Source organism: Schistocerca serialis, chromosome 1 (assembly GCF_023864345.2).
Source record: "Schistocerca serialis cubense isolate TAMUIC-IGC-003099 chromosome 1, iqSchSeri2.2, whole genome shotgun sequence".
NCBI lineage: Eukaryota > Metazoa > Arthropoda > Insecta > Orthoptera > Acrididae > Schistocerca > Schistocerca serialis.
In genome coordinates this window covers 712529426-712556167 of record NC_064638.1, presented here as the reverse complement: position 1 = coordinate 712556167, position 26742 = coordinate 712529426, and the positions used below count along the sequence as shown (strand labels likewise).

Here is a 26742-nt window from a genome sequence, read left to right as displayed (position 1 = left end):
TTGTCTGTAGCGATTAGTATTCACAGTTTCACCGGCTTTTAGAAGCTCATGGTACACCACACCTTTTTGATCCCACCAAACACAGACCATTGTCTTCTTGCTGAATCAATCTGGTTTTGCAGTCAGTGTTGATGGTTGTCCCGGTTTAACCCATCATTTTTCTCATTTAGGATTCTTAAAATAAATCCATTTTTCATCGCCAGTAAAATTTCGATGCAAAATTGATTTTCTTTCATGTCTTTGAAGCAAAATTTGACAAATGGTTTTTCGGTTTTCCATTTGTCTTTCATTCAATTCATGTGGCACCTATTTTGCACACTTTTGGATCTTTCCCATAGCTTTCAAACAGTCAGAAATTGTTTGTTGTGCAACATTTAGCATTGCTGCTATTTGCTTCTGACTCAAAGTATCATCTTCAGTGTCATTGTCGTCGTAACTGCCGTCTGCGTCACATCTGCTGTGCAGCGAACTACGTTAATTTAAGTATTAACTGTATTTTTCTTACTTGCCACTTCTTCTTCCATGTGTTTTTGCTTTTAGGAAGCTTTAATTGTCGAGTGCTAGTAATAGTGTTCCATAGATTTCGTGTTTGTTTTGAATACAGACAGAGAGAGTCCCTTTAGTCAGCCACAGTGCCAGTAGTGCTAGTGTTTGTTTTGATTACAGTCCAGACACAGGTAGTGCTATTTTCATTGTTTTCTACAAGAAGTGTCTAGTAACCACAGTTCAGTCAACTATCAGCCGCCTTTAGTGAATTAGCAGTCTAGTTAAAAGTTGATTAACTCTCTACAGTAAATTGATTTCTTAGGATGGATAGGATGTGTGACTGCTGTGTACGGGCGCAGGAGGAGCTGGCCACTGTTTGCGAACAGCTGAATGTGTTGATGGCCGTGGTCAGCCGTCTACAGGCTGCTGCCTCGGAGTGTAGCAGCAGTGGGGAGTCTGGTGCATCGCACGGTACACCCCAGGTGTTACATGCTTCACCCACTGTCCCTGCTGTCGAGACATCTTCGTGGGTACCGGGCGCGGTTGGGCCACCCTCTCCCCAAGGGGAGTGGTGGGTTCAGCGGCGCACGAGGCGGAGGGTCAGTGTGGAGGCTGGCCGTGTGGCATCGCCCGCTCTGCCTGTGAGTGGACATGTGGCCACTTCTTCAGCAAGGTCCAAGCAGGCACATGGGGAGGAGGGGTTTATTAGTTATTGGGATCTCCAACATTAGGCAGGTGATGGAGCCCCTTAGGGAAATAGCGAAAAGGTCAGGGAAGAAGGCCAGTGTTTACCCTGTCTGCTTGCTGGGGGGTCTCATCCGAGATGTGGAGGAGGCCCTGCCCGCGGCGATAGAGAGTACTGGGTGCACCCGACTGCAAATTGTTGCACATGTCGGCACCAATGACTCCTGCCGTCTGGGTTCAGAGGTCATCCTCAGTTGATACAGGCGGTTGGCAGAGTTGGTGAAGGCGGAAAGCCTCGCTCGCGAGGTGGAATCTGAGCTAACTATTTGTAGTATCGTTCCCAGAACCGATCGCGGTCCTCTGGTTTGGAGCCGAGTGGAAGGCTTAAACCAGAGGCACAGACGATTCTGCGGAAATCTGGGGTGCAAATTTCTTGACCTCCGCTATCTGGTGGAGAAATGTAGGGTCCCCCTGAATAGGTCAGGCGTGCACTACACGCACGTGTGGAGTGCACATGTGAGTTTTTTAGGTTAGAGAATTCCCTCCCTAGGCCCGACAAGACGCCTCCTGAGACGCGGCAAGGTAGGAGTAGGCAAAATCCAACAGGGAATAACAATATTAATCTGCTAATAGTAAACTGCAGGAGCATCTATAGAAAGGTCCCAGAACTGCTCTCATTAATAAATGGTCACAATGCCCACATAAACATTAATGAAATTCTAAACTCAGATTGGAATGTATACTGCAGAGACAGGCTGGACAGTGAAGGGGGAGGCGTGTTTATAGCGATAAGAAGTGCAATAGTATCAAAGAAAATTGACGGAGATCTAAAATGTGAAATAATTTGGGTGAAGGTCACAGTTAAAGCAGGCTCAGACATGGTAATTGAATGTCTCTATAGGCCACCTGGCTCAGCAGCTGTTGTGGCTGAGCACCTGAAGGATAATTTGGAAAATATTTTGAATAGATTTCCCCACCATGTTATAGTCTGGGTGGAGATTTTAATTTGCCGGATATAGACTGGGAGACTCAAACGTTCATAACGGGTGTCAGGGACAAAGAAACCAGTGAAATTTTTTTAAGTGCTTTATCTGAAAACTACCTTGAGCAGTTAAACAGAGAACCGACTCGTGGCGATAACATATTAGACCTTCTGGTGACAAACAGACCCGAACTATTTGAAACAGTTAACGCAGAACGGGGAATCAGCGATCATAAAGCGGTTACTGCATCAATGATTTCAGCCGTAAATAGAAATATTAAAAAAGGTAGGAAGATTTTTCTGTTTAGCAAAAGTGACAAAAAGCAGATTTCAGAGTACCTGATGGCTCAACACAAAAGTTTTGTCTCAAGTACAGATAGTGTTGAGGATCAGTGGACAAAGTTCAAAACCATCATACAATATGCATTAGATAAGTATGTGCCAAGCAAGATCATAAGAGATGGAAAAGAGCCACCGTGGTACAACAAACTGCTGCAGAAGCAAAGGGAACAGCAAACATAAACATAGCCAAAGCCTTGCAGACAAACAAAAATTACGCAAAGCAAAATGTAGTGTGAGGAGGGCTATGCGAGAGGTGTTCAATGAATTCGAAAGTAAAGTTCTATGTACTGACTTGGCAGAAAATCCTAAGAAATTTTGGTATTATGTCAAAGCGGTAGGTGGATCAAAACAAAATGTCCAGACACTCTGTGACCAAAGTGGTACTGAAATAGAGGATGACAGACTAAAGGCCGAAATACTAAGTGTCTTTTTCCAAAGCTGTTTCACAGAGGAAGACTGCACTGTAGTTGTTTCTCTAGATTGTCGCACAGATGACAAAATGGTAGATGTCGAAATAGGCAACAAGAGGGATAGAGAAACAATTACAATCGCTCAAAAGAGGAAAGGCCGCTGGACCTGATGGGATACCAGTTCAATTTTACACACAGTACGCGAAGGAACTTGTCCCCCTTCTTGCAGCGGTGTATTGTAGGTCTCTAGAAGAGCGGAGCGTTCCAAAGGATTGGAAAAGGGCACAGGTCATCCTCGGTTTCAAGAAGGGACGTCGAACGGATCTGCAGAACTATAGACCTATATCTCTAACGTCGATCAGTTGTAGAATTTTGGAATTAGTATTATGTTCGAGTATAATGACTTTTCTGGAGACTAGAAATCTACTCTGTAGGAATCAGCATGGGTTTCGAAAAAGACGATCGTGTGAAAGACAGCTTCCGCTATTCGTGCACGAGACTCAGAGGGCCATAGACACGGGTTCCCAGGCAGATGCCGTGTTTCTTGACTTCCGCAAGGCGTTCAATACAGTTCCCCACAGTCGTTTAATGAACAAAGTAAGAGCATATGGACTATCAGACCAATTGTGTGATTGGATTGAAGAGTTTCTAGATAATAAAACACAGCATGTCATTCTCAATGGAGAGAAGTCTTCCGAAGTAAGAGTGATTTAAGGTGTGCCGCAGGGGAGTGTCGTAGGACCGTTGCTATTCACAATATACATAAATGACCTTGTGGATGACATCAGAAGTTCACTGAGGCTTTTTGCAGATGATGCTGTGGTATATCGAGAGGTTGTAACAATGGAAAATTGTACTGAAATGCAGGAGGATCTGCAATGAATTGACGCATGGTGCAGGGAATGTCAATTGAATCTCAATGTAGACAAGTGCTGTGAATACATAGAAAGAAAGATCCCTTATCATTTAGCTACAATATAGCAGGTCAGCAACTCGAAGCAGTTAATTCCATAAATTATCTGGGAGTACGCATTAGGAGTGATTTAAAATGGAATGATCATATTATGTTGATCGTCGGTGAAGCAGATGCCAGACTGAGATTCATTGGAAGAATCCTAAGGAAATGCAATCCGAAAACAAAGGAAGTAGGATACAGTATGCTTGTTCGCCCACTGCTTGAATACTGCTCAGCGGTGTGGGACCCATACCAGATGGGGTTGATAGAGGAGATAGAGAAGATCCAATGGAGAGCAGCGCGCTTCATTACAGGATCATTTAGTAATCGCTAAAGCGTTACGGAGATGATAGATAAACTCCAGTGGAAGACTGCAGGAGAGACGCTCAGTAACTCGGTACGGGCTTTTGTTGAAGTTTCGAGAACATACCTTCACCGAGGAATCAAGCATTATATTGCTCCCTCCTATGTATATCTTGCAAAGAGATCATGAGGATAAATCAGAGAGATTAGAGCCCACACAGAGGCATACCGACAATCTTTCTTTCCACGAACAGTAAGAGACTGGAATAGAAGGGAGAACCAAAAGAGGTACTCAAAGTACACTTCGCCACACACCGTCAGGTGGCTTGCGGAGTGTGGAAGTAGATGTAGATGTAGAATATTGCTTGCAATTCGGCGTCTTCGAACTTTTTTGGTGATCTTCCATGTTCTTCATTTCTTACATTAAAATCATTATTTCTGAACTGTTGAAACAATCTTTTGCATGTTGCTTCTGATAGAGCATGATCACCATATGCCTCGACAACATTCGATGGGACTCTGCAGCACTTTTTTTCAAATGAAAACAAAAAATTAATGCTTTCCGCAAATCATCACTTTCTGGTACAAAATTTGACATTGATAGCACGATGAAAACATATGGTGTTGTTTGTTCCATGACCTGATGTATACTAAATATCTTTGACAGATGTCATACCAACCAAACCAAAAAAAAAAGCTCTCATGAAACTTACCTTCACCTACTGTAGTAAAACGTTTAGTCAGGCATAACTTTTAATAAGCTTGGTTTTAATCAAAAGTAGTTATATTTTTGCAAGCAGCTGATCTGATTCTATAATTGGAGTAATGAGATGGAATGAAACATGACCTAATCAGTAATTGGACAGCTTCATGCCTATATTACATAAATACATGTTACAGAAAGCCAGAACCAGATTGCAAGTAAAGACAGAGAAATAAAATCATTAGCGGGCGTGTAACTAGAGCAGATGAAAATCCACCTTGCTCTGTCTCAAAGTCTGTATGCATAATCTCAAATAATAATATTTAGTTGTACTAGCACTGTAATGGCACCTGATCGAAAGCCTCAGGTACAAACAGAAAATGGCTTACTAAAGCTTCCAAACAGAAAAGGAAAATGTATCTTATAGCTAGAAGGAGAAAGAAACAGTCAAACATTGTAAAAACTACTGCACTGTATTAAGAAAAGTTATTAAAAAGTCCAGAAGTATTTGCATTATGTCTGAGATTAGCACCTATGATAATAAACTTAAACAATTTGGAATATTGTTAAGTTTGTTAACAAAAAGTCATAAGTAGGAAATATTTTTAATAATCCTTTTTAAGTGTTGTGGAGAAAATGGGATCCAGCTGTTCATTAGAAAATGCTAGGCTGTGTATGGAAGAGGCAATACGTATGCAATTTGATAAAATTGAAGTTCAACCAATCTCTCCTACTGAAATTAGGAAAATGATAAATTCACACAAAAGTAAAAGCTTGCATGGAATTGATGACATTTCCAACAGAGTACTAAAAGCTTGTTCCCAAAAGAGAAATTGGGTTCTCAGCCACATATGTAGTAGCTCACTGAAGCAGGACATTTTTCTGGATATACTGAAATATACTATTGTTAAACCATTGCATAAAAAAGGGATTAGGTCTGATGCTAACAACTACCACTCAATCTCACTTCTGGCAGCTTTATCCAAAATCCTTGAAAAAGCAATGTATTCAAGGGTAGCTTCACAGATTTGTAAAAATGAAGTACTAACAAAATGTCAGTTTGCTTTTCAGAAAGGGTTTTCAACAGAAAATTCTGTATATGCTTTCACTGATCAAATATTAAATGCTCTGAATAACTGAACATCACCCATTGGGTTTTTAGTGATCTCTGAATGTGAATGTGTGAATCATGAAGTTCTTCTAGATAAGCTTAACTATTGTGGTATGTGTGGGGTCATTGCACAAATGGTTTACTTCATATTTAACTGGAATAATGCAGAAGGTGAAATTAAAAGTACAGATAGTCTGCAAAAGCCAGCAGAGTCCTCTAACTGCGGAGGTATCAAGGCTCAGTCTTGGGTCCCATATTGTTTTTAATATATATTAATGACTTGCCACTTTATATTCATGAAGATGCAAGGCTAGTTATTTTTGCTGATGATACAAGTACAGTTCTCACTCTCAACACACAACAATTAGCTGAGGAAATTGTAACTAACGTTTTTCAGAAGAATTATTAAATGGTTCTCTATAAATGGACTCTCACTAAATTTTGAGAAAACACAGTATATAAAGTTCTGTATAGTAAATGGCATAACACTATTGATAAATACAGACTTTGAACAGAAGTCTGTTGCTGAGGCAGAATATTCAAAATTTCTGGGTGTGTTCATTGATGAGAAATTGAATTGGAAGAAATACGTTGATGATCTACTGAAATGTTTAGGTTCAGCCACTTTACTATTAGGGATATTGCAAATTTTGGTGATAAACATACCAGTAAATTAGCCTACCATGCTTATTTTCATTCACTGCTTTCATATGGTATCATATTTTGGGCCAATTCGTCATAAAGGGAAGAAATATTCATTGGACAAAAGCATTTAATTAAAATAGTAGTTGGAGCCCACTCAAGATCATGTTGCAGACATTTATTAACTCTGGATATTCACAGTCCCTTTGTAATACATATATTCACTTATGAAATTCGTTAATAATAACCCATCCCAATTCAAAAATAATAGCAAAGTGCATAGCTACAACACTAGAAGAAAGAAAGAATGATCTTCACTATTCTGGGTTAAATCTGACTTTGGCACAGAAAGGGTTGAATTATGCTGCCACAAAAATTTCTGGTCATTTACCAAATAGCATTAAAAGTCTGACTGACAGCCAGCCAACATTTAAAAACAAATTAAAAGAATTTCTGAATGGCAACTCCTTCTGCTCAATAGATGGAGGAGAAAAAAAGGATTACAGAGTGTAACAAAAACTTATGTTTATCGTTGTCTGAAAATTATTTTGAGCAGTTAGGTCATGAGCCCATGGGAATAACAAATGGTTGTGAAAACACACTTACCACCTTTTAGCAACATAAATCCTGATCTAGTAACGAGCATAAGAATGGATACAGGGATTAGTGAGCACAGGGTCGTCATAGTGACACTGAATATTGTAACTCCCAAATCCTCCAAAAGTAAACAAAAAATATAGCTATTCAAAAAAGCAGATAAAAATTCACTTGACATCTTCCTGAGAGACAATCTCCACTCCTTTCAAATTAGCAGTATACCAGTAAGTGTAGACCAGATGTGGCTTGAATTCAAAGAAATAGTATCGACAGCAATTGAGAGATTGATACCAAATAAATTAACGAACGACGGAGCTGATCCTCCCTAGTACACAAAATGTGTCATAACACTGTTGCAGAAACAATGAAAAAAGCACGCCAAATTTAAACAAACACAAAATCTCCAGGATTGGCAATTGTTTACAGAAGCTTGAAATTTAGCACGGACTTTAATGTGAGATTCTTATAATGGTTTCCGCAGTGAAATTTTGTCATGAAACCTGGCAGAAAATCCAAAGAGAGTCTGGTCATATTTAAAGTGTGCTAGCGGCAAGACACAACAGTGCCTTCTCTGCACAACAGCAATGGAATCTACGACAGTGCTGCAAAAGCAGAGTTACTAAACACAGCCTTCTGAAATTACTTCACCAAAGAAGATGAAGTAAATACTCCAGAATTCGAATCACGAACAGCTGCCGACGCGAGTAACTTAGAAATAGATATCCCTGGAGTAGTGAAGCAACTTAAATCACTTAATAAAAGCAAGTCTTTCAGTCCAGACTATGTACCAGTTAGGTTCCTTTCAGAGTATGTTGATGCAGTAGCTACATACTTAACAATCATATACAACTGCTCGCTCGACGAAAGATCCGTACCCAAAGACTAGAAAGTTGCGCAAGTCACACCACTATTCAAGAAAGGTAGTAAGAGTAAGCCACTAAATTACAGGCTCATATCATTAACATCGATTTGCAGCACTATTTTGGAATGTATATTGTCGCAGAAGAAGCTGAGTAGCACAGTCACCGTGGTGTAAGTTTATGATACTAGACTGTTGCATGGAGGGTCGTGAGTTCAAAACTCACCTGAACTGTAAAATTTTAATTTCTATTTTTTGGTTTGAGTACATTGTAGAAGTATCCATAAATGTCAAGAATCATTGTACTGGAATGTTCTGTAACTGTATATATACCGTATGTGTTCTGGCCAGAGGCAGTTCGCTGCGTGCTCTTGTATATGCAAGTGCTGAATAAACCTTCATTAAGTGAAGTTAGTGTTCATCATTCATCTAATTACACCTTGTTCTATGCAACATTATTCTGGTGGAGTAGCTGGGTATTGGAACTTGTGATAGCGCACATTATCGACGACACAGTGGCTCCCATCGGACCACGACAGAGCAGTGTAGATAGGTAGCAGCAGTGTGCGGCCACTTCAGTTGTAGTAAAAACGGTGTCAGGACAATAGGAAACATTTTGTGTTCTACATTTTGCACAGTGTAGGTCAGTAATAACTGTTCTGCGTGACTTTCATACTAGGTTTGGTGTGGAATCTCCTAGAGCATAGAGCATTAGATGATGACATGAACAGTTCCTAGAAACAGGTTGTTTGTGTAAAGGCAAATCACCAGGCCATCCCCGAGTGTCTCAAGGAGACGTCGAATGCATCTGCCATAGTTTCGCAAGGAGTCTACAGAAATCTGTTTGCTGTGCTGCTCGACAGCTTAACATGCTCCCAATGCCCATCTGGTGTGTGTTGTGTTGCTAATTACACAAGAAACCATACAAAATTCAACTATTGCAAGCTGTTCATGAAGGTGACAAACAACAATGTGTGGAGTTCTGTAATTTCGTTCTTGGCAACATGGAGGATGGCAGTTTTCTTCCATGCTTAGTGTTAAGTGACAAGGCAACTTTCCATTTAAATGGAAAGGTGAACCATCATAATGTGAGGACATGGTGTATAGAAAAACCACATGAAGCGGTGCAACACACTCTGCAAAATTTAATGTGTTTTGTGCAGTTACACAGGAAAAGGCGTATGGTGTATTTTTCTTTGCCAAGAATACTGTTACAGCAAGCACATATCTTGATACGCTTGAGAATTTTTTTCCTCACGGTTAGCGACTCATTCAAATGACTTCATTTACCTACAGGGTGGGGAACTGCCACACTGGCATGTGGATGTGCAGTAATTTTTAAATCAAAGGATTACTGAGCAATTGGTTAGTTACACTGGACCAAATGATTCAGCCTTACATTACTGGCCTCCAAGGTCACCGGACCTGACTGTATGTGATTATTTCTTGTGGGGGTTTATAAAAGACTGTTTATTTGTCTCCATTATCAACAACAATGAATGAACTGAGACATTGCATAACAGCAGCTGTGGAAGCTGTAACTCAAGACATGCTCGCTGCAGTGTGGGAACGATTTGAATACCGCATTGACATATGCTGTGCTTCTCAAGGGGGGCCATATTCGAGATCTATGAAAAGGTATGGGGGGGGGGGGGGGGACTGTTTGAGTTTCCCGTTCATCAAAAAGCAAAACTAATTGTATATTTGTTTTAGCTTCAGAAATATAGATGTACCAAATTGGATGATTCTTTTTAATATGCCCTGTAAATTAATGACCTTCCAGACAGTATTAATAGTAACCTCAGACTTTTTGCAGATGATGCAGTTATCTGTAATGAAGTACTGTCTAAAAGAAACTGCATAATTATTCAGCCGGATCTTGATAAGATTTCAAAGTGGTGTAAAGATTGGCAATTTGCTTTAAATGTTCAAAAATATAAAATTGTGTACTTAATAAAAATTAAAAAAAAAACACATTATCCTATGACTAGAATATCAGCAAGTCACTGTTGGAATCTGCCAACTTAAACAAATAGCTGGGTGTAACACTTTGTAGGGATATGACAAATGAATGATCACATAGGATAAAGCAGAGGGTAGACTTCATTTTATTAGTAGAATACTAGAGAAGTGCAACCAATCTACAAAGGAGATTGCTTACAAATAAGTTGTGCAATCAGTTCTAGAATGTTGCCCAAGTGTGTGGGACTCTTATCAAATTGAACATATACAGAGAAGGACAACATGAGTGATCACAGGTTGATTTGATCTGTGGGCGAATGTTAGAGCAGTGCTGAAGGAACAGAACTGGAAGACTCTTGAAGAAAGCCATAAACTATCCCAAGGAAGTCTATTAACAAAACATAAAATGATGACTCAAGGAATATACTACAACCCCTATATATAGTTCACATAGGGATCGTGAGAATAAGAGTAGAATAATTACTGCACATAGAGAGGCATATCATTCTTTCTGCTTTCCATAAGTGAATGGAATGGGAAGACACTCTAACAACTAGTGCAATGGGACACACCTTCTGCCATGCACTTCATGATGGTTTGCAGAGTACATATGTAGAAAGGTAATTCTGGCAAGTTTTAGTTTTCCAGGTTTTTCTTTAGAAACTGTGTTATAGATCACAATGTCTCTGTAAGTTGGAGGGCTTTCGAATTTTAATGCATGCATGGGCTGGTTAAAACACTTTCAGTCAAGACATGACACTAGTGAGCTTCTAACACAAGGAGAAAAACTGTCTGCTAATTGTTTAAAATCAAACTAAGGGATGTATTGAGGGGAGAAGATTACGCTCTCGAAAACATTTATAATGTTGTCCAAATTGGGCTCAGCTGGAAACCTTTCCCAAGAAAAACTGTTCCATCACTTTGTGAATTGGCAGTAAGTGGTCCTAAAATAGGCAAGGATCGTATTACTGCTTCAGTTTGTGCTAATGTTACTGGTAGCCACCAATTGCCTATACGTGTCATTGGTTGCGATGCCTATTGTTTATGTCTCACAAAAGAGCATCTGGATGGACAGTGTGATTTCCACAGAATGGTGTATGGAAGACTATGAACCCACTGTAAAAGCTCATCAGTTACACTGTGTGGTTATAATTAAATTGATAGTGTTCCGAGTGTTGCAGTGTGGGCTGTATACATCATAGGTATTTTCATTAATCGGTGCACTCTCAGTTATCAAACACATGGTAACTGTAGCTCTGGCAGTTAATTACGATATGATCAGAAGCGTGCAGTATTGTCTCCTGACCTAGCAGCGTGGTTGACAGTTGCTTGCAGCATATCCAGTGCTGTCAAAGCAATATATCATCCTATGCTATCCTTCAAATCAGAAAGAGTTCGGATATATCCCTGATAGCCATAATCTGTCATAATAGCCCCCACCGCCCTTCCCAGCCAGAAGTCTCATGGATTTAGATCGGTGGATCTGAAAGGCTACACATCTTGAAATTGCTTAAAGATGGCACAGTTATTACTGAAAATTTCTTGAAACAAAACTTTCATGTGGCAAGCGACATATGGTGTTAATCCATCTTGCCTGAAAATAGTAGTATGGACACAGTTGCATTATTGCAAAGCTGTAATCATGTGTTGCACAAGGAGGTCCTTGTAACTTGTTCATGTCACTGTATGTCTAATAGCCATGAGGGGTCAAAAAAAAAAGGTTGTGAAACCGCACCACACAATCACATAAGCTGAATGCAGTGGATGTTCCTTTACCAGGTAGACCCAAATATGACAGTTCTGTGCTTTCACAACACCATGCAGAGTAAAGTGTGCCTCATATGATCAAAGAATATTTCTGGCTACATGTCATCCATTTCCACGCGTGCCAGAAAATGAAGGCCACAGTCACAACATTGTATCCTACCTTGGAGCTTCATTTGGTGCACATTCGACACTTGTAGGGATACCGTTGTAAAACGCACTGCAAAATCTTTTGAACTGTTGACCAGGGGGGGAGAGAATTCCTGTGACACATGGTAAGCACTGGCGGCATGGTCGGCTACAGTGACAACCATTTCATCAACAACTGCCATGGGAATGGGCAACCTCCTTCTCCCTGCTGCACCACCTAATTCACCTGTTTCTTCAGATTTCTTGATCATATTCTTAAGCTGATGTATTGATGTGAGCCAACTTTGTAGCTGTTTCTGTCAGCATTATTCCCAGAATGCAGCACAGCTAGTGCTGCTGTCCTGATGAAACAACTTTACCAGTAGCACACGGTTTTGCTTCTCAATAGCCATTGTGTTTCATATGGAAAGCATCAAACTTCTTAACCCTTTACACAAACAGTTACTTCACGAAAGAAATCAACACTCGCTGCTGAGTGACAGTGTACTGGCATCGAAACTGGAAACATTTCTTATTCTGACTGCTTAAAGTGCTATATTTTCACCTGGTGACAGAAAGTGCAATTATTATTATTATTATTATTTTTTTTTTTTCAGCACTCCATGAGCACACCAATTAATGAACGGTTCTACAATGTTAGTGTCCTGAGATCTATATAGCCCACACTGCAGCACTTGCAACAGATTCAGTTTCATTCCAACCACACAGTAGAATGGCAAAAGGGAGAGGACATTACTGCTCTGTACAACACACCAACTCAGCCATCGGAAGGACGGCGGTTCAATCCCGCGTCCGGCCGTCCTGATTTAGGTTTTCCGTGATTTCCCTAAATCACTCCAGGCAAATGCCGGGATGGTTCCTCTGAAAGGGCACGGCCGACTTCCTTCCCTAATCCGATGAGATCGATGACCACGCTGTTTGGTCTCCTTCCCCAAACCAACCAACCAACCAACTCAGCCATCATGTGATATCATAAACGAAAAGGACGAGTTCATAAAAGTGATTTTTCTTTCACGTAATATAACCCCCATATTACAGTCCATGGATCAAGGTGTTATTGAGACTTTCAGACAGTATCCAGAAGAGAGTTGTTACATAAGTTATTATTAGAAAGAGAAGTGAGAAGAAAGCCTGTTAAGAAATCATAAAAATATTGATTTTGAAGATGTTTTCTACATGATCAGAGCAGCATGGGATGATGTAAAGGAACAGAATTTGAAAAAAGTCGAATAAAATTTTGGGTATAGCAGAAAGTTCTCAAAGGCTAATTGAAAATGATGAACAGTGTGATATGTCTGAAATGCTGATTATGCTAAAAGAACTCAGTTGCCATGAATCTGATGAATAAGCTATTCAGAAATGGATGAGTGTCAACAATGCAGATCCATGATACCAAACCATGCAGAATAACCAAATTGCAAACTTCTCATCAACTAGTGGTCCAAAAATGAAGATGAAAATATACTGGCTGTTTCTGAATCATGTAGATGTTGAGATACTGCCTTGCAGTGGATTGAAGCTCAGGTTGAAAGCGACCAGTATAGGATGTGTGTCCTGAAAAAGTTTGTGACTTAGTTGCTCAAAGGTGGGAAGGCTTGCTCAGACAGATCAAAATTAAGGAATTTTTTAAGCATTAATTAATTACATATGTATTGTACATGCAAAATGCGTATGTATTATATCTTTTTTTGTTTTTTGTGCTGTAAGACGTGCTTTCCTACTGTACTTGCCTTCGCAATAATAGAAGAGATTCGTGTTGTTACATGTAGTTTTTATTGATGAATAAAATTATATAGTTCAATTATCTGAATAAACATGTTTTCTGAACACACATTCCCCAGTTAGTTGATATAATCAACACTCTACTGTATAAAACATGTGTCATGCTTATTCATTCTTTTTACGCCTGTCGTTAGATTTCTAGCCATTGTATTCACAGATAGATTCACAAAATTTTACAATGTAAATAAATTTTTCACAAAAATGAGTATGACTTTATTTTTTCACTGTGGGTGTGAACGCTGAAGAGAACATCGTCTTTACTCAGAGCTAACAAACTTTCTCAGTGCTGCAGCTCGACAAGTCTTGTAGCTCCCAGGAAGGACGTTATTCTAAGGATTAATGATGATTTTGATCATGTTTGTGTCTCTGTCAACCACTCGATGCACTATAGGTAAAATAATTTACTGATTTGTATCAGAGACATGAAGTGATACAAAGTGCAGAAGTTACTGTACTTAATTATTTAAGATCATTCGGCATATGTTTTTGTAGTTTTACTTTTCAACTGTATATGCATCCAAAAATATGGAAGATTTTACCACACAGAAACAGTTTAACTGGAAAAACAGCTACTTTTTTGTTAGTAGGATTCTTTCTGTTAATGAAGATATTAATTTACAAAAACATTTAGCATATAGATGACATTTTTGCAAATGCATGTATACAGATAATTTAATAATGACTTGAGCAGTTGGCATTAATTATAGTTGTTAGTATGGCAGTCAGAAAATTTGTCAAACCTGCTTCTGTTCGTTAATGGTGTTCTTGACTTGGTAAAATGGCCTGAAGGTTCTTTTTAATGATTTTGTTCTACTCATTAAATAATGTGATTGGATCCATGTCATAAGATACAAACCAAAACTTAATAATGATCCACACAGTCCTTAAGCTAACTCATTTTAGTTTTTTGAATGTGTTAACTGTTTCTTACAATGAATTTTGTTTTCTTTTTTTATGCAGGCTTGGAAAAAATCCTGACTGTTCAAATGTGGATCCATTGGAAGTACTCAAAGGTATTGCATCATGGCCAAAAAATATGAGGTAAGAAAACTGCCATCAAATGGTTATAGCAGAAGTTATGACAATTTATCCCGTGAACAACTGACCAAAAAATCAGTACTGCCAAGAAAAGTGAAAAGATGCTCTTTAAATTTTCTCAGTTTGATATCACAATGATAAAATGATGACTCAGTTGTAATGGATGTTTGTCACACTCCAATGGTGGTGATTGAGGCTTCTTATGGTTTTGCAGTATCTTCGTGGTTAAAAGATAATTTTCTCAAAGTGATCATTGTTGGTACAATTATCGGAGTGACCATGGCTGATACGTTCCTATATGCACCCTAAAAATATTCTGTCCATTTTCTGTTTTTCAGTCAAGTTTCTTTTAACATTAATATAATGTTGCCTCAACCCCTGCTTCATCCAGTGTTTAGCTCAGTAGAGGACTTCGTATTATTAGTTAGAGGTATTTTCTTCCAGAAACTGACAATTATTTTATTTATTATTATTTTTATTATCTCAGACATTCACTTCTTTTTTGAATGTCTTTTGGTGTTCTCTCCGACATTCTTTTATTTTAAATGAGTTTTTTGTTGTCGTCCAAGACTAGTTTGATGCAGCTCATTGTGCTAGTCTATCCTGTGCAGGCCTCTTCAGCTCTGCGTAACTGCTGCAACATATATCTATTTAAAAATACTTATTGTATTCAAGCCTAGGTCTCCCTTTACAATTTTTATCGCCATACTCTCTTCCATTACCAAACTGACGATTCCTTGATTCCTCAGAATCTGTCCTAGTCAAGTTGTACCATAAATTTCATTTTTTTCTCCATTTCATTATCTCATTTGATATTCAATCTACCCATCTAATTTTCTTAAAGACTTCATTTTCACCACTGACTGTACGTTTATTAAAAATTCACTATTGCAATTTCGACATTGTGGCCATTTTCAAATGGGTAACAGGTGCTGCAAGCACAGGAGTAGTCATTAGTAAAAGCAATACAAATGATATGAGCCTCTTAGTGCTCATGTCAGCCTTAGTCACATACACCATCGTTTTACAACTAAGACTGACATGATCACTAGGGGCTCATATCATTTTTTATTGCTTTTGCCGATGACTACTGCTATGCTTGCAACATTTGTTACCTACTTGAAAATGGCCACAACGTCGAAATTGCAATAGGAATTTTGAATGAATGTACAGTCAGTGGCGAAACTGAAGTCTTTTAAAGAAAAAAATTTGAGATTGTGAACTCACAACATACACAATTTTGTACCCATCTGATCTTCAGCAGTCTTCTTTAGCCCCGGAAGATATTATTGTGTAATCAGGTTTGCATTTAGTTTCATATCATTATGGCTGACTTTAAAACAGTTCATACATTTTGATGACAGCTTATTAAAAAAGTAATACACTGTGTAGTTTTAAATTCTTCATTATTTCCATTGTAGTACATTGTGATATATCGCAAAGTCAACTGAAGAGCTGTTCATCAGACCAAATTAGTTACCTTCAGGCACGACTCAATTATATCATGACATATGGAATTCTCTTAAGCTGTTTTGGCTATTCCATGGATTTATCTTCTAGATTTTGTTACAAACTGAGTTCATGGTTTTTTTGTAGAACTTTGTATTTCATTAATCCTGTTTTCATTTGAAGATGGAACAATAGCTGAAAGGGACTGGGATGGATTAGCAAATTTGTTTTATTGAAAGGAATAATATTGGCATTTGCTTGAAGAGGTTTAGGGATACTCTCTCTCCCTCCCCCTCCTCCTTTCTTCCCCCCCCCCCCCCCCCTCTCTCTCTCTCTCTCTCTCTCTCTCTCTCTCTCTCTCTCTCTCTCTCTCTCTCTCTCACACACACACACACACACACACACACACACACACACACACACACACACACACACATGCACGCTCTCTTCCGCCAGGTGTTGTCAGCTTTCGTGACTGGAGTCAGTACTTCTCAGTCAAGTAGCTCCTCAATTGACCTCGAAGGGCTGAGTGCACCCTGCTTGCCAACAGTGCTCGGCTGACCCAGACGGTCACCCAGCCAAGTGCTAGCCAAAATTGACAGCACTTATTTTCGGTGATCTGACAGGAACTGACATTATCACTGTGGCAAAGCCGTTGGCAGTTTAGGGATACTGAAAACCTAAATTTGACTTCAGCATGTCACAAACACGAGTCTAGAATTTTAAACACTACTCCAACTCACCTGGTATGGATGCTTAGTTATATATGTGACTGGAGTTGTAAGAAATACTCAGGCGGCAAAATTTCTTGTCTGCTCCAACTTCATGAGTACGTGCTAAGTTATACCGTACATTCACTCAGCAATGAGACAAGTCTAGAGTATTGACGTCTTTCTACTATGCTTAGAAATTCAGGGGAAGATGGTTTCATTCTGCAGCACATGAGGACAGGTAAAAATTGTAACTCTACAGCTACCATTCCAACAGAGGTCAAGTGCACAACCTGTTAAATGGCTCATCTGTACGGGGGTTTTGTTGCACACCATTGCATTATGCCCTCTCATAACTGAATAATGATTATTAAGGTGGCCTAAGATATCAGTCAGACACTGATATATAAGACATGAGTAAGTAATAAAATAGGAATTTAAGGCCATGGTCCGTGGGGTATTAATGTATGTTTAGCACACGTTTGAATTATACTGTTGCTTTATTCACAAAAGACAACTTTGATATGAGTGATGGTTACAAATACTATACACAACGGTGAAACAGAATCTGAAATAATTCTAGCAGAGCAGCTGAAGGCAAGTAAACAGTTCTGCAAGTTGCACAAAGTCCACACTTCAAAGTCTCAGATTGCAAACTGCCACACCAAAGACTTAACTTCCAAATAATACTATAGGCTACAGTAACAGTAATATTCATACCTTAGAACTCAAGCACATGCATCCCACAGGCTGTTGTAGCCCACCTTACCTGCACAGCTCCCACCCGTCTCTGCCTTGCGTGTTCTGTCCCGAGTTTTATTACATGACACACTACTCTATTCAAATTAATATCCATTTAGTGATCATCCCCCCATGAACCATAGACCTTGCCGTTGGTGGGGAGGCTTGCGTGCCTCAAGCACATGCATCCATAGGCTGTTGTGGGATATTATTCAGATAGTGAAGGGAGACAAAAATTTAATAGTCATGGGTGACTGGAATTCGATAGTAGGAAAAGGAAGAGAAGGAAACGTAGTAGGTGAATATGGATTGGGGGTAAGAAATGAAAGAGGAAGCCGCCTGGTGGAATTTTGCACAGAGCACAACTTAATCATAGCTAACACTTGGTTCAAGAATCATAAAAGAAGGTTGTATACGTGGAAGAAGCCTGGAGATATAGACAGGTTTCAGATAGATTATATAATGGTAAGACAGAGATTTAGGAACCAGGTTTTAAATTGTAAGACATTTCCAGGGGCAGATGTGGACTCTGACCACAATCTATTGGTTATGAACTGTAGATTAAAACTGAAGAAACTGCAAAAAGGTGGGAATTTAAGGAGATGGGACCTGGATAATCTGACTAAACCAGAGGTTGTACAGAGTTTCAGGGAGAGCATAAGGGAACAATTGACAAGAGTGGGGGAAAAAATACAGTAGAAGAAGAATGGGTAGCTTTGAGGGATGAAGTAGTGAAGGCAGCAGAGGATCAAGTGGGTAAAAAGACGAGGGCTAGTAGAAATCCTTGGGTGACAGAAGAAATATTGAATTTAATTGACGAAAGGAGAAAATATAAAAATGCAGTAAATGAAGCAGGCAAAAAGGAATACAAACGTCTCAAAAATGAGATTGACAGGAAGTGCAAAATGGCTAAGCAGGGATGACTAGAGGACAAATGTAAGGATGTAGAGGCTTATCTCATTAGGGGTAAGATAGATACTGCCTACAGGAAAATTAAAGAGACCGTTGGAGAAAAGAGAACCACTTGTGTGAATATCAAGAGCTCAGATGGAAACCCAGTTCTAAGCAAAGAAGGGAAAGCAGAAAGGTGGAAGGAGTATATAGAGGGTCTATACAAGGGCGATGTACTTGAGGGCAATGTTATAGAAATGGAAGAGGGTGTAGATGGAGATGAAATGGGAGATATGATACTGCGTGCAGGGTTTGATAGAGCATTGAAAGACCTAAGTTGAAACAAGGCCCCGGGAGTAGACAACACTCCATTAGAACTACTGACAGCCTTGGGAGAGCCAGTCCTGACAAAACTCTACCACCTGGTGAGCAAAATGTATGAGACAGGCAAAATACCCTCAGACTTCAAGAAGAATATAATAATTCCAATCCCAAAGAAAGCAGGCTTTGGCAGATGTGAAAATTACCGAACTATCAGCTTAATAAGTCACAGCTGCAAAATACTAACACGAATTCTTTACAGACGAATGGAAAAACTAGTAGAAGCCAACCTCGGGGAAGCTCAGTTTGGATTCCGTAGAAATATAGGAACATGTGAGGCAATACTGACCCTACGACTTATTTTAGAAGCTAGATTAAGAAAAGGCAAACCTACGTTTCTAGCATTTGTAGACTTAGAGAAAGCTTTTGACAATGTGATTGCAATACTCTCTTTCAAATTCTGAAGGTGGCAGGGTTAAAATGCAGGGAGCAAAAGGCTATTTACAATTTGTACAGAAACCAGATGGCAGTTATTAGAGTCGAGGGACATGAAAGGGAAGCAGTGGTTGGGAAGGGAGTGAGACAGGGTTGTACCCTCTCACCGATGTTGTCCAATCTGTGTATTGAGCAAGCAGTAAAGGAAACAAAAGAAAAATTCGGAGTAGGTATTAAAATCCATGGAGAAGAAATAAAATCTTTGAGGTTCGCCGATGACATTGTAATTCTGTCAGAGACAGCAAAGGACTTGGAAGAGCAGTTGAACGGAATGGACAGTGTCTTGAAAAGAGGGTGTAAGATTAACATCAACAAAAGCAAAACGAGGATAATGGAATGTAGTCGAATTAAGTCAGGTGATGCTGAGGGAATTAGATTAGGAAATGAGACACTTAAAGTAGTAAAGGAGTTTTGCTATTTGGGGAGCAAAACAACTGATGATGGTCGAAGTAGAGAGGATATAAAATGTAGACTGGCAATGGCAAGGAAAGCGTTTCTGAAGAAGAGAAATTTGTTAACATCGAGCATAGATTTAAGTGTCAGGAAGTCGTTTCTGAAAGTATTTGTATGGAGTGTAGCCATGTATGGAAGTGAAACATGGACGATGAATAGTTTGGAGAAGAAGAGAATAGAAGCTTTCGAAATGTGGTGCTACAGAAGGATGCTAAAGATTAGATGGGTAGATCACATAACTAATGAGGAGGTACTGAATAGGATTGGGGAGAAGAGGAGTTTGTGGCACAACTTGACTAGTAGAAGGGATCCGTTGGTAGGACATGTTCTGAGGCATCAAGGGATCACCAATTTAGTATTGGAGGGCAGCGTGGAGGGTAAAAATCGTAGAGGGAGACCAAGAGATGAATACACTAAGCAGATTCAGAAGGATGTAGGCTGCAGTAGGTACTGGGAGTTGAAGAAGCTTGCACAGGATAGAGTGGCATGGAGAGCTGCATCAAACCAGTCTCAGGACTGAAGACCACAACAACAACATAGTGATCATACATATTTACAACAATTTTTTATAATTTTCAAGTATTTGAACTGAATACATTACACAATTCTATAAACTATTATTATTATCATATACTATTATATTTTTTGTCACTGTTATTTCTATTAAACACATTGCAGAAACTAGAATAGCAATTGCTCGTCAAAACAACTGCTTTATTTTCGTATTGGATTTTTAGGCTCAGTTCCCATGTGTACAGAAAAATAATGAATTAAGGATGGGTCCACCTTTCTGCAAGTACACAGAATACTGTTTTGCTGTAACATCCAAACATGTTGCACCACAATTGTGGAATCTTCAGTGTTTTATTTTTTTAATACATACAAGTACATAATGCAACATATTTTCTAATCTAAACATAATCTGTATTTATGTATTTCAGAAAAATAAAAAAAGACTCACTGAGGATGCCACAACTATGGTGAAACATGTTTGGTTGTTAAAACAAAACTGTATTTTGTGTACCTGCAAAACTACTCCTTAATTCACTGCAAATGCAGTAATCCTTAATTCATTGACTAGTTTATTCTTTCTTGCCTGTTTCACATTATGTTATTCAAATTTCTCTAAGATTATTAATATGTACATATATTATTAAACAAACATAGGAAACTGAATATCTGTACAGTCAGTTCAAATTGCCCACACAGAAGTTTTAATGTCTTTATATGTTTGCGGCTAACTCCGTTTTAGACATACAGTTCCACCCTTACCCCTGTTTGCCGCACCCACCTGAGTTACACGGCAGATGACAATACCATAGCCATCAAATCAGTCATAATATAACCACTTGTAATCTTACATATACCCACTTTGTGGAGAAATTACCTTTGTAATGGCTACATGAAGTAGCACCAAACACTGCCTCACTTGTATTACTGGAAATAACAGATAATTATTAGAACATAACACCTCTGCATGAATCAGTTATATGACATAACATAAATAACACACTTATAAACAATTCTATTCAGATCAAGTCATTCAATTATGTCTAATATAATCACTAGTTCACTTGCCTCTTTTGAACACTTCTGTCACATCTCACCAACACTAATTTTGCAGCAACTCTATGTTGCCAGTGGTCACTGCAGGTCGAGACTGTCAGTTCTTGCTTTAGTTGTCTGCAGATTGTCTTCCACCTACTCGTGCTCACAGGCAGTATTGTTGTGTTTCTACTGCCTGCCAAACCATCTGACAACATGACAAGCTTCCCAAATCAGTGATAGCTCAGGTAGGTAGACCCATGACCCAACGGTGATCAAGGTGCAGTATAACCTCACTTTAATGTTCCTGGTATTAACGTTTTCCCACCATTTATGACATTTTTTATCACTTCTGTCCAATTTCCTAAGTCCACAATGGTAATTCACACCCGATTTTGTGTCAACATATTCATAATTTTCCCACAATTTGCGCTTTAAGAAAAAATGTCTGTGGAGAAAAAACTGACATAAAATGACACTGGCGTGACGTTGGGCGTCTCATAGTGGTTATAAACATTACATGGTTAAGTTTCGTGACACAAGGGTGCTCTACTCAGCAGATTTGAACTGATAAATGTGTAAAAGTTAGAAAAAGTTGTGGAGTATCTCCTGTCACTGCCAAGTTCTATCCGGCATGGTGGCCGATGAGAGAAACTAGGTTTGTTCAAATAAAGATATCGTGACCCATCACAACAATTTCCAAACTGTCTCCACTGCACATGCACAGTTTCATGATTGTTGTGATCGTCGTGACACCTTTGTCAAACCATATTTAGCGTGTTTCGTCGTTTGGCCATTTGTAGTGCTGGTTGATACCTTCACTCACTTAGCATTGGTCAAATGTTTTTGGATAAACAGTGCCAATTGCTCACATTGTTTGCTTGTGTAGCAGCACAAAAAACACACACATAAATACTCTGCACTTGACAATGAGGATAGATTCTCTGATAAGTTTTGCTCAGCATAGGTCTATAGTTTTGCGCATCTGCTCGATGACCCTTCTTGAAGACTGGGACTACCTGTGCTCTTTTCCAATCATTTGGAACCTTCCGTTCCTCTAGAGACTTGCGGTACACGACTGTTAGAAGGGGGGCAAGTTCTTTCACCCCCCTTCTTTTGCCCCCCTTCTAACAGCCGTGTACCGCAAGTCTCTAGAGGAACGGAAGGTTCCAAATGATTGGAAAAGAGCACAGGTAGTCCCAGTCTTCTAGAAGGGTCGTCGGGCAGATGCGCAAAAACTATAGACCTATGCTGAGCAAAACTTATCAGAGAATCTATCCTCATTGTCAAGTGCAGAGTATTTATGTGTGTGTTTTTTGTGCTGCTACACAAACAAACAATGTGAGTGAAGACTTGTGTGAGTGTGGTTTTCTATGTAACTGAGGGCCAACAGTACCTGATAACCTCAAATAGATGACTACAGTGCAAGGGTTGCAGAACAACACGTATGAAAATACCACACAAAATACTTATGTAGATATTTGTACCTGACAACGAAAAAAAAATATTCGAAACGCATCATGCTAATCATGAAAAAATACATAACTAATGCAGTGTTTCATTATTTAAATAATGAATGGCAGCTGCATGTTTTCCAGAAACATTGATTACGATGCATGAAATTGAGTAGGACGTTTCTACCTCCCAGATAGTTATCAGTTCCAGTTACAACAGCGGTTTTTATTAGATAATAAACGAGTCCCTGACAATTATTTTGATCCTGTTATGTACATATCTCATAAATAAAGTACAAAAACACAAGGGGGTATCCTATACATAACTTTTACAATTTAAAATGGTTTTTCCCACATTTTACACCATTTTATTTGAAGTCCTTGGAAAGTGTAAAAGCGGGGCTTCACTGTATATCAGCCCATCCCTGAATCATCATGTGTCTGGTATGCACTGCTTTTAAGCAAGGCTTATTCAGGTAACAATAAAAAATAAATAATATATAAATGCAAACATCTTCATATCTCTACTATTTTCCCATCACTTCAATGCTCCACATGACTAATCCCTGCAACAATCCTACCCCCAAGCACCAGTTTTAACCCCAGGTGTCGTAGACACATTGACAAATTTAATAAAATCCTAAGATTAACTTTTTTAGTGGCTGTTTTCTTAAACAAACAACCTGCAGATTTCCTCCGTGCCTCTGTATTCACTTTCCACACTCCTTTATGTAGAATTTTGGACATTATACTAATTAGGTTTCATTTCCCATATGGACAAGACTTCTGACATCCTCATATCATCTGTGCATATTTTTATCACTCAACATACATGCATTGTAATCGAAGAAAGCAGTTAGAAGAACCTTCATGTGTGATCGAACTATTCAATTTTTTTTTTTTTTTTTTCAGTCTTGGTTCTTGAGTCAGTTTCATTGGGACAATTGGGCCTTAGTTTTGACATCATACACATATACCCATCTTTTGTCACCTCTGTTATAACCTTCTGGGTCTCACTGGAGTAACAAGAATTTCTAATGTCAGATTGTCTCCACATTTTGTCAGTTACATGAAGGTAATTAAAGGACTAAATAACAGAAAAATTACAAGGTGTACAACTTTGCTTCCACCATTTTTCCCCACCATTTGAGGCTTTAATGAAACAAATTAGTTTTACATGTATCATTCAAAGTATTTTCCATCACTGGCCACTACTTTCTCCCATCTTTTTGGCAGTGTACGAATCCCACATAGAAAAAATTGTTCATGTTTTGAAGCGATCCACGAATCAATCTAATTTGTGACTTCTTCATGATATCAGAAGTGGTGGTCATCCAGGCCATGCGCCATTGATCTAAACAAGTGATAGTCAGAGGGAGCAATGTCTGGAGAATACAGTGGGTAGGGTAGGACTTCCCGTTTTAACGTTTCCAAGTACGTTTTGACCTCTTTTGAACATGCGGTCGATCATTGTCGTGCTGCAAAATCACTTTATCGCGCCTTTCCCTGTATTGTGGTCATGTGTCTGTTAATGCTCTGCTGAAACGCATTAATTGTGTTCGATAATGAGCACCTGTGATTGTTTCACTTGGTTTTAACACCTCATAGTACAAAACGCTGAGTTGGTCCCACCAAATGCAGAGCATGATCTTGGAACCGTGAATATTCGGTTTGGCTGTCGATGTGGAAGCATGGCCGGGATACCCCTATGATTCTTTGCGTTTAGGGTTATCGTAATGAACCCATTTTTTGTCCCCGTTCACAATGCGATGCAGAAATCCCTTCCGTTTTAGCCTCTGAAGCAACTTTTCACTAACACACAAACACTGTTCAACATCTCTTTGTTTCAGCTCACACGGGATCCAAGTTTTTTCTTTCTAAGTCATGCCCATAGCCCTGAGACGTTTTGAAATGGCTTGCCGTGTCATTCCCACTAATTGTGCCAATTCTTCTTGAGTTTGACGCAAGTCTTCACTCAGCAATGTCTTCAATCCTAGATCTTTGAAAACATTCTCTCTTCCGCCACTATGCCGGTCTACAACGTTAAAATCACCATTCTTGAAGCTTCCATACATATTTGAGAACATTCGATGAGACTCAGCCACTGTTTTCTTCATATTGAAACAAAACAGTAACACCTCCCACAAATGATGAGAATAGGTTCGTAAACTGACATTTTCAATCAAGAACAACTTTATGATGCAGACATAAATTGACTAATGTTTGAATGAAGTTATGTTGACAGATGTCCAAGCTAACTGCCTGAAGTCTGCGATCTGTTTCTTTCGCCCGCTACTTACCGTTGTCGCCACCTATCGGCAAATGGTGGGAGCAAAGTTGTACACCTTGTAATATTATCATAACTGGATTTTTCGTGCACTTTCATAGTACAGTTCAGAACAGTTGAACTGTCAGACTCAAATCTATTTCTTTTACAGGCCCCCTGCTCTCTCTCTATCTCTCTCTCTCTCTCTCTCTCTCTCTCTCTCTCTCTCTCTCTCTTTCTCTCTCTATCTATCTATCTATCTATCTATCTATCTACCTATTTCTATCTGTTACACACACACACACACACACATATTTATTTTGATCACCAATTCCCTACGTAAGGTCCAATATTCTCTATTCTCCATAGAAGAAAAATTCTGTCTTACGTTAATTCCTCTTTTGAAGATATTCTTGTGCTCCCCATTTTAATCATGCATATTACTACTACCAGAGGTAAAATGCTCCTATCAAAGCCCAAAAATGCGAATATGTTCCTCTTTAAAAGACAGACAGAAAAGTGGAGAACCAGCTGCCTAAATCCTCATTCTGCCTTCCTCACCAAAAATTTGGATGTGCGAACATATTTGTGCTCATTTAATACACTCAAAATCCTCTTACTCGCCCTCTCTTTGTAGTTACACCTTCTTACTCAGCATCTCTCTCTCACTGCCACTGTGTGCGTAATGTGTCTCTCCTGCTGTCTCCTTTTTCTGTCTTTGATTTACAGTATGTTTCACAGCGTCTGCCTCCTCCCTCACTAGCATTGTCTCCTTTCGTCTTTCTTTCTCGCTGCCACTGTCTCCATCATACCTCAATAGCCCAAAAAATAGGTGTCAGAGTTTGCTGGTCTGGGAGGGTCCAAACATCATCACTCCCTACCCCCCCCCCCCTCATCCCCCCCCCCACCGCTAAACCTATGTATGGTCACCACTCAATTGTATTTTTCCTTCTTTTTTTTCCATTTCCTTTGCTCTCTCTCTCTCTCTCTCTCTCTCTCTCTCTCTCTCTCTCTCTCCCTCCCCCCCCTCCCCCTCTCCCTCCCCTCCTCACTTCTGTACCCCTCTCTCTCCCTCCCTCCCTCTCTCCTCTCTCCACTGGCACTGTCTCTTCCCTCTTCCATTGTCTCACATTCTCTGCTACTGTCTTTCATCACAATAAAGTGTGAACGTGTTTGCAAGCAAAAATGTTTTTGCTGAGGAAAATGGAATGAGGATTGAGGCAGCTGGTTCCTCTCTTTTCTGTAAGAGTTAAGAGTGTTTTAAAAGGAACATAATCACCATTTTTGTGCTCCTACAGGAGCATTTTTCTGCTAGTTCCCTTCCTTTCCCTGCTAGATCAGGGTTTGGTGCTTATATATTAACAGTTATGTAGGTTAGTAAAGTTTTTGCAGTTTATTTATATACTTTCATACAGTTATTTAATTTTGTACATATAGGCAACAAATGAGTACACATAATATAACAAACAATGGAAAATACAAGCTGCAGTAACAACAATAATATGAAAAGGATTGACTGCTACTCACCAAATAGCGGAGATGTTGAGTTACAGGCAGGCAAGACAAAAAGACTACAAACATGTAAGCTTTCAGCCAGAATGCCTTCTTCTGAAAAACACACACACACACACACACACACACACACAC

General features: G+C 39.3%; 1 protein-coding gene across 1 annotated transcript in view; it reads left to right on the top strand.

Moving 5' to 3' along the window:
- Positions 1-26742, top strand: part of LOC126481134 (uncharacterized) — a 177319-nt gene that overhangs the window by 26189 nt on the left and 124388 nt on the right. Inside the window, exon 3 of the mRNA XM_050104688.1 lies at positions 14693-14773. Within this exon, the coding sequence (XP_049960645.1) occupies positions 14693-14773 (81 nt within the window). The remainder of the gene's footprint in view (positions 1-14692; positions 14774-26742) is intronic.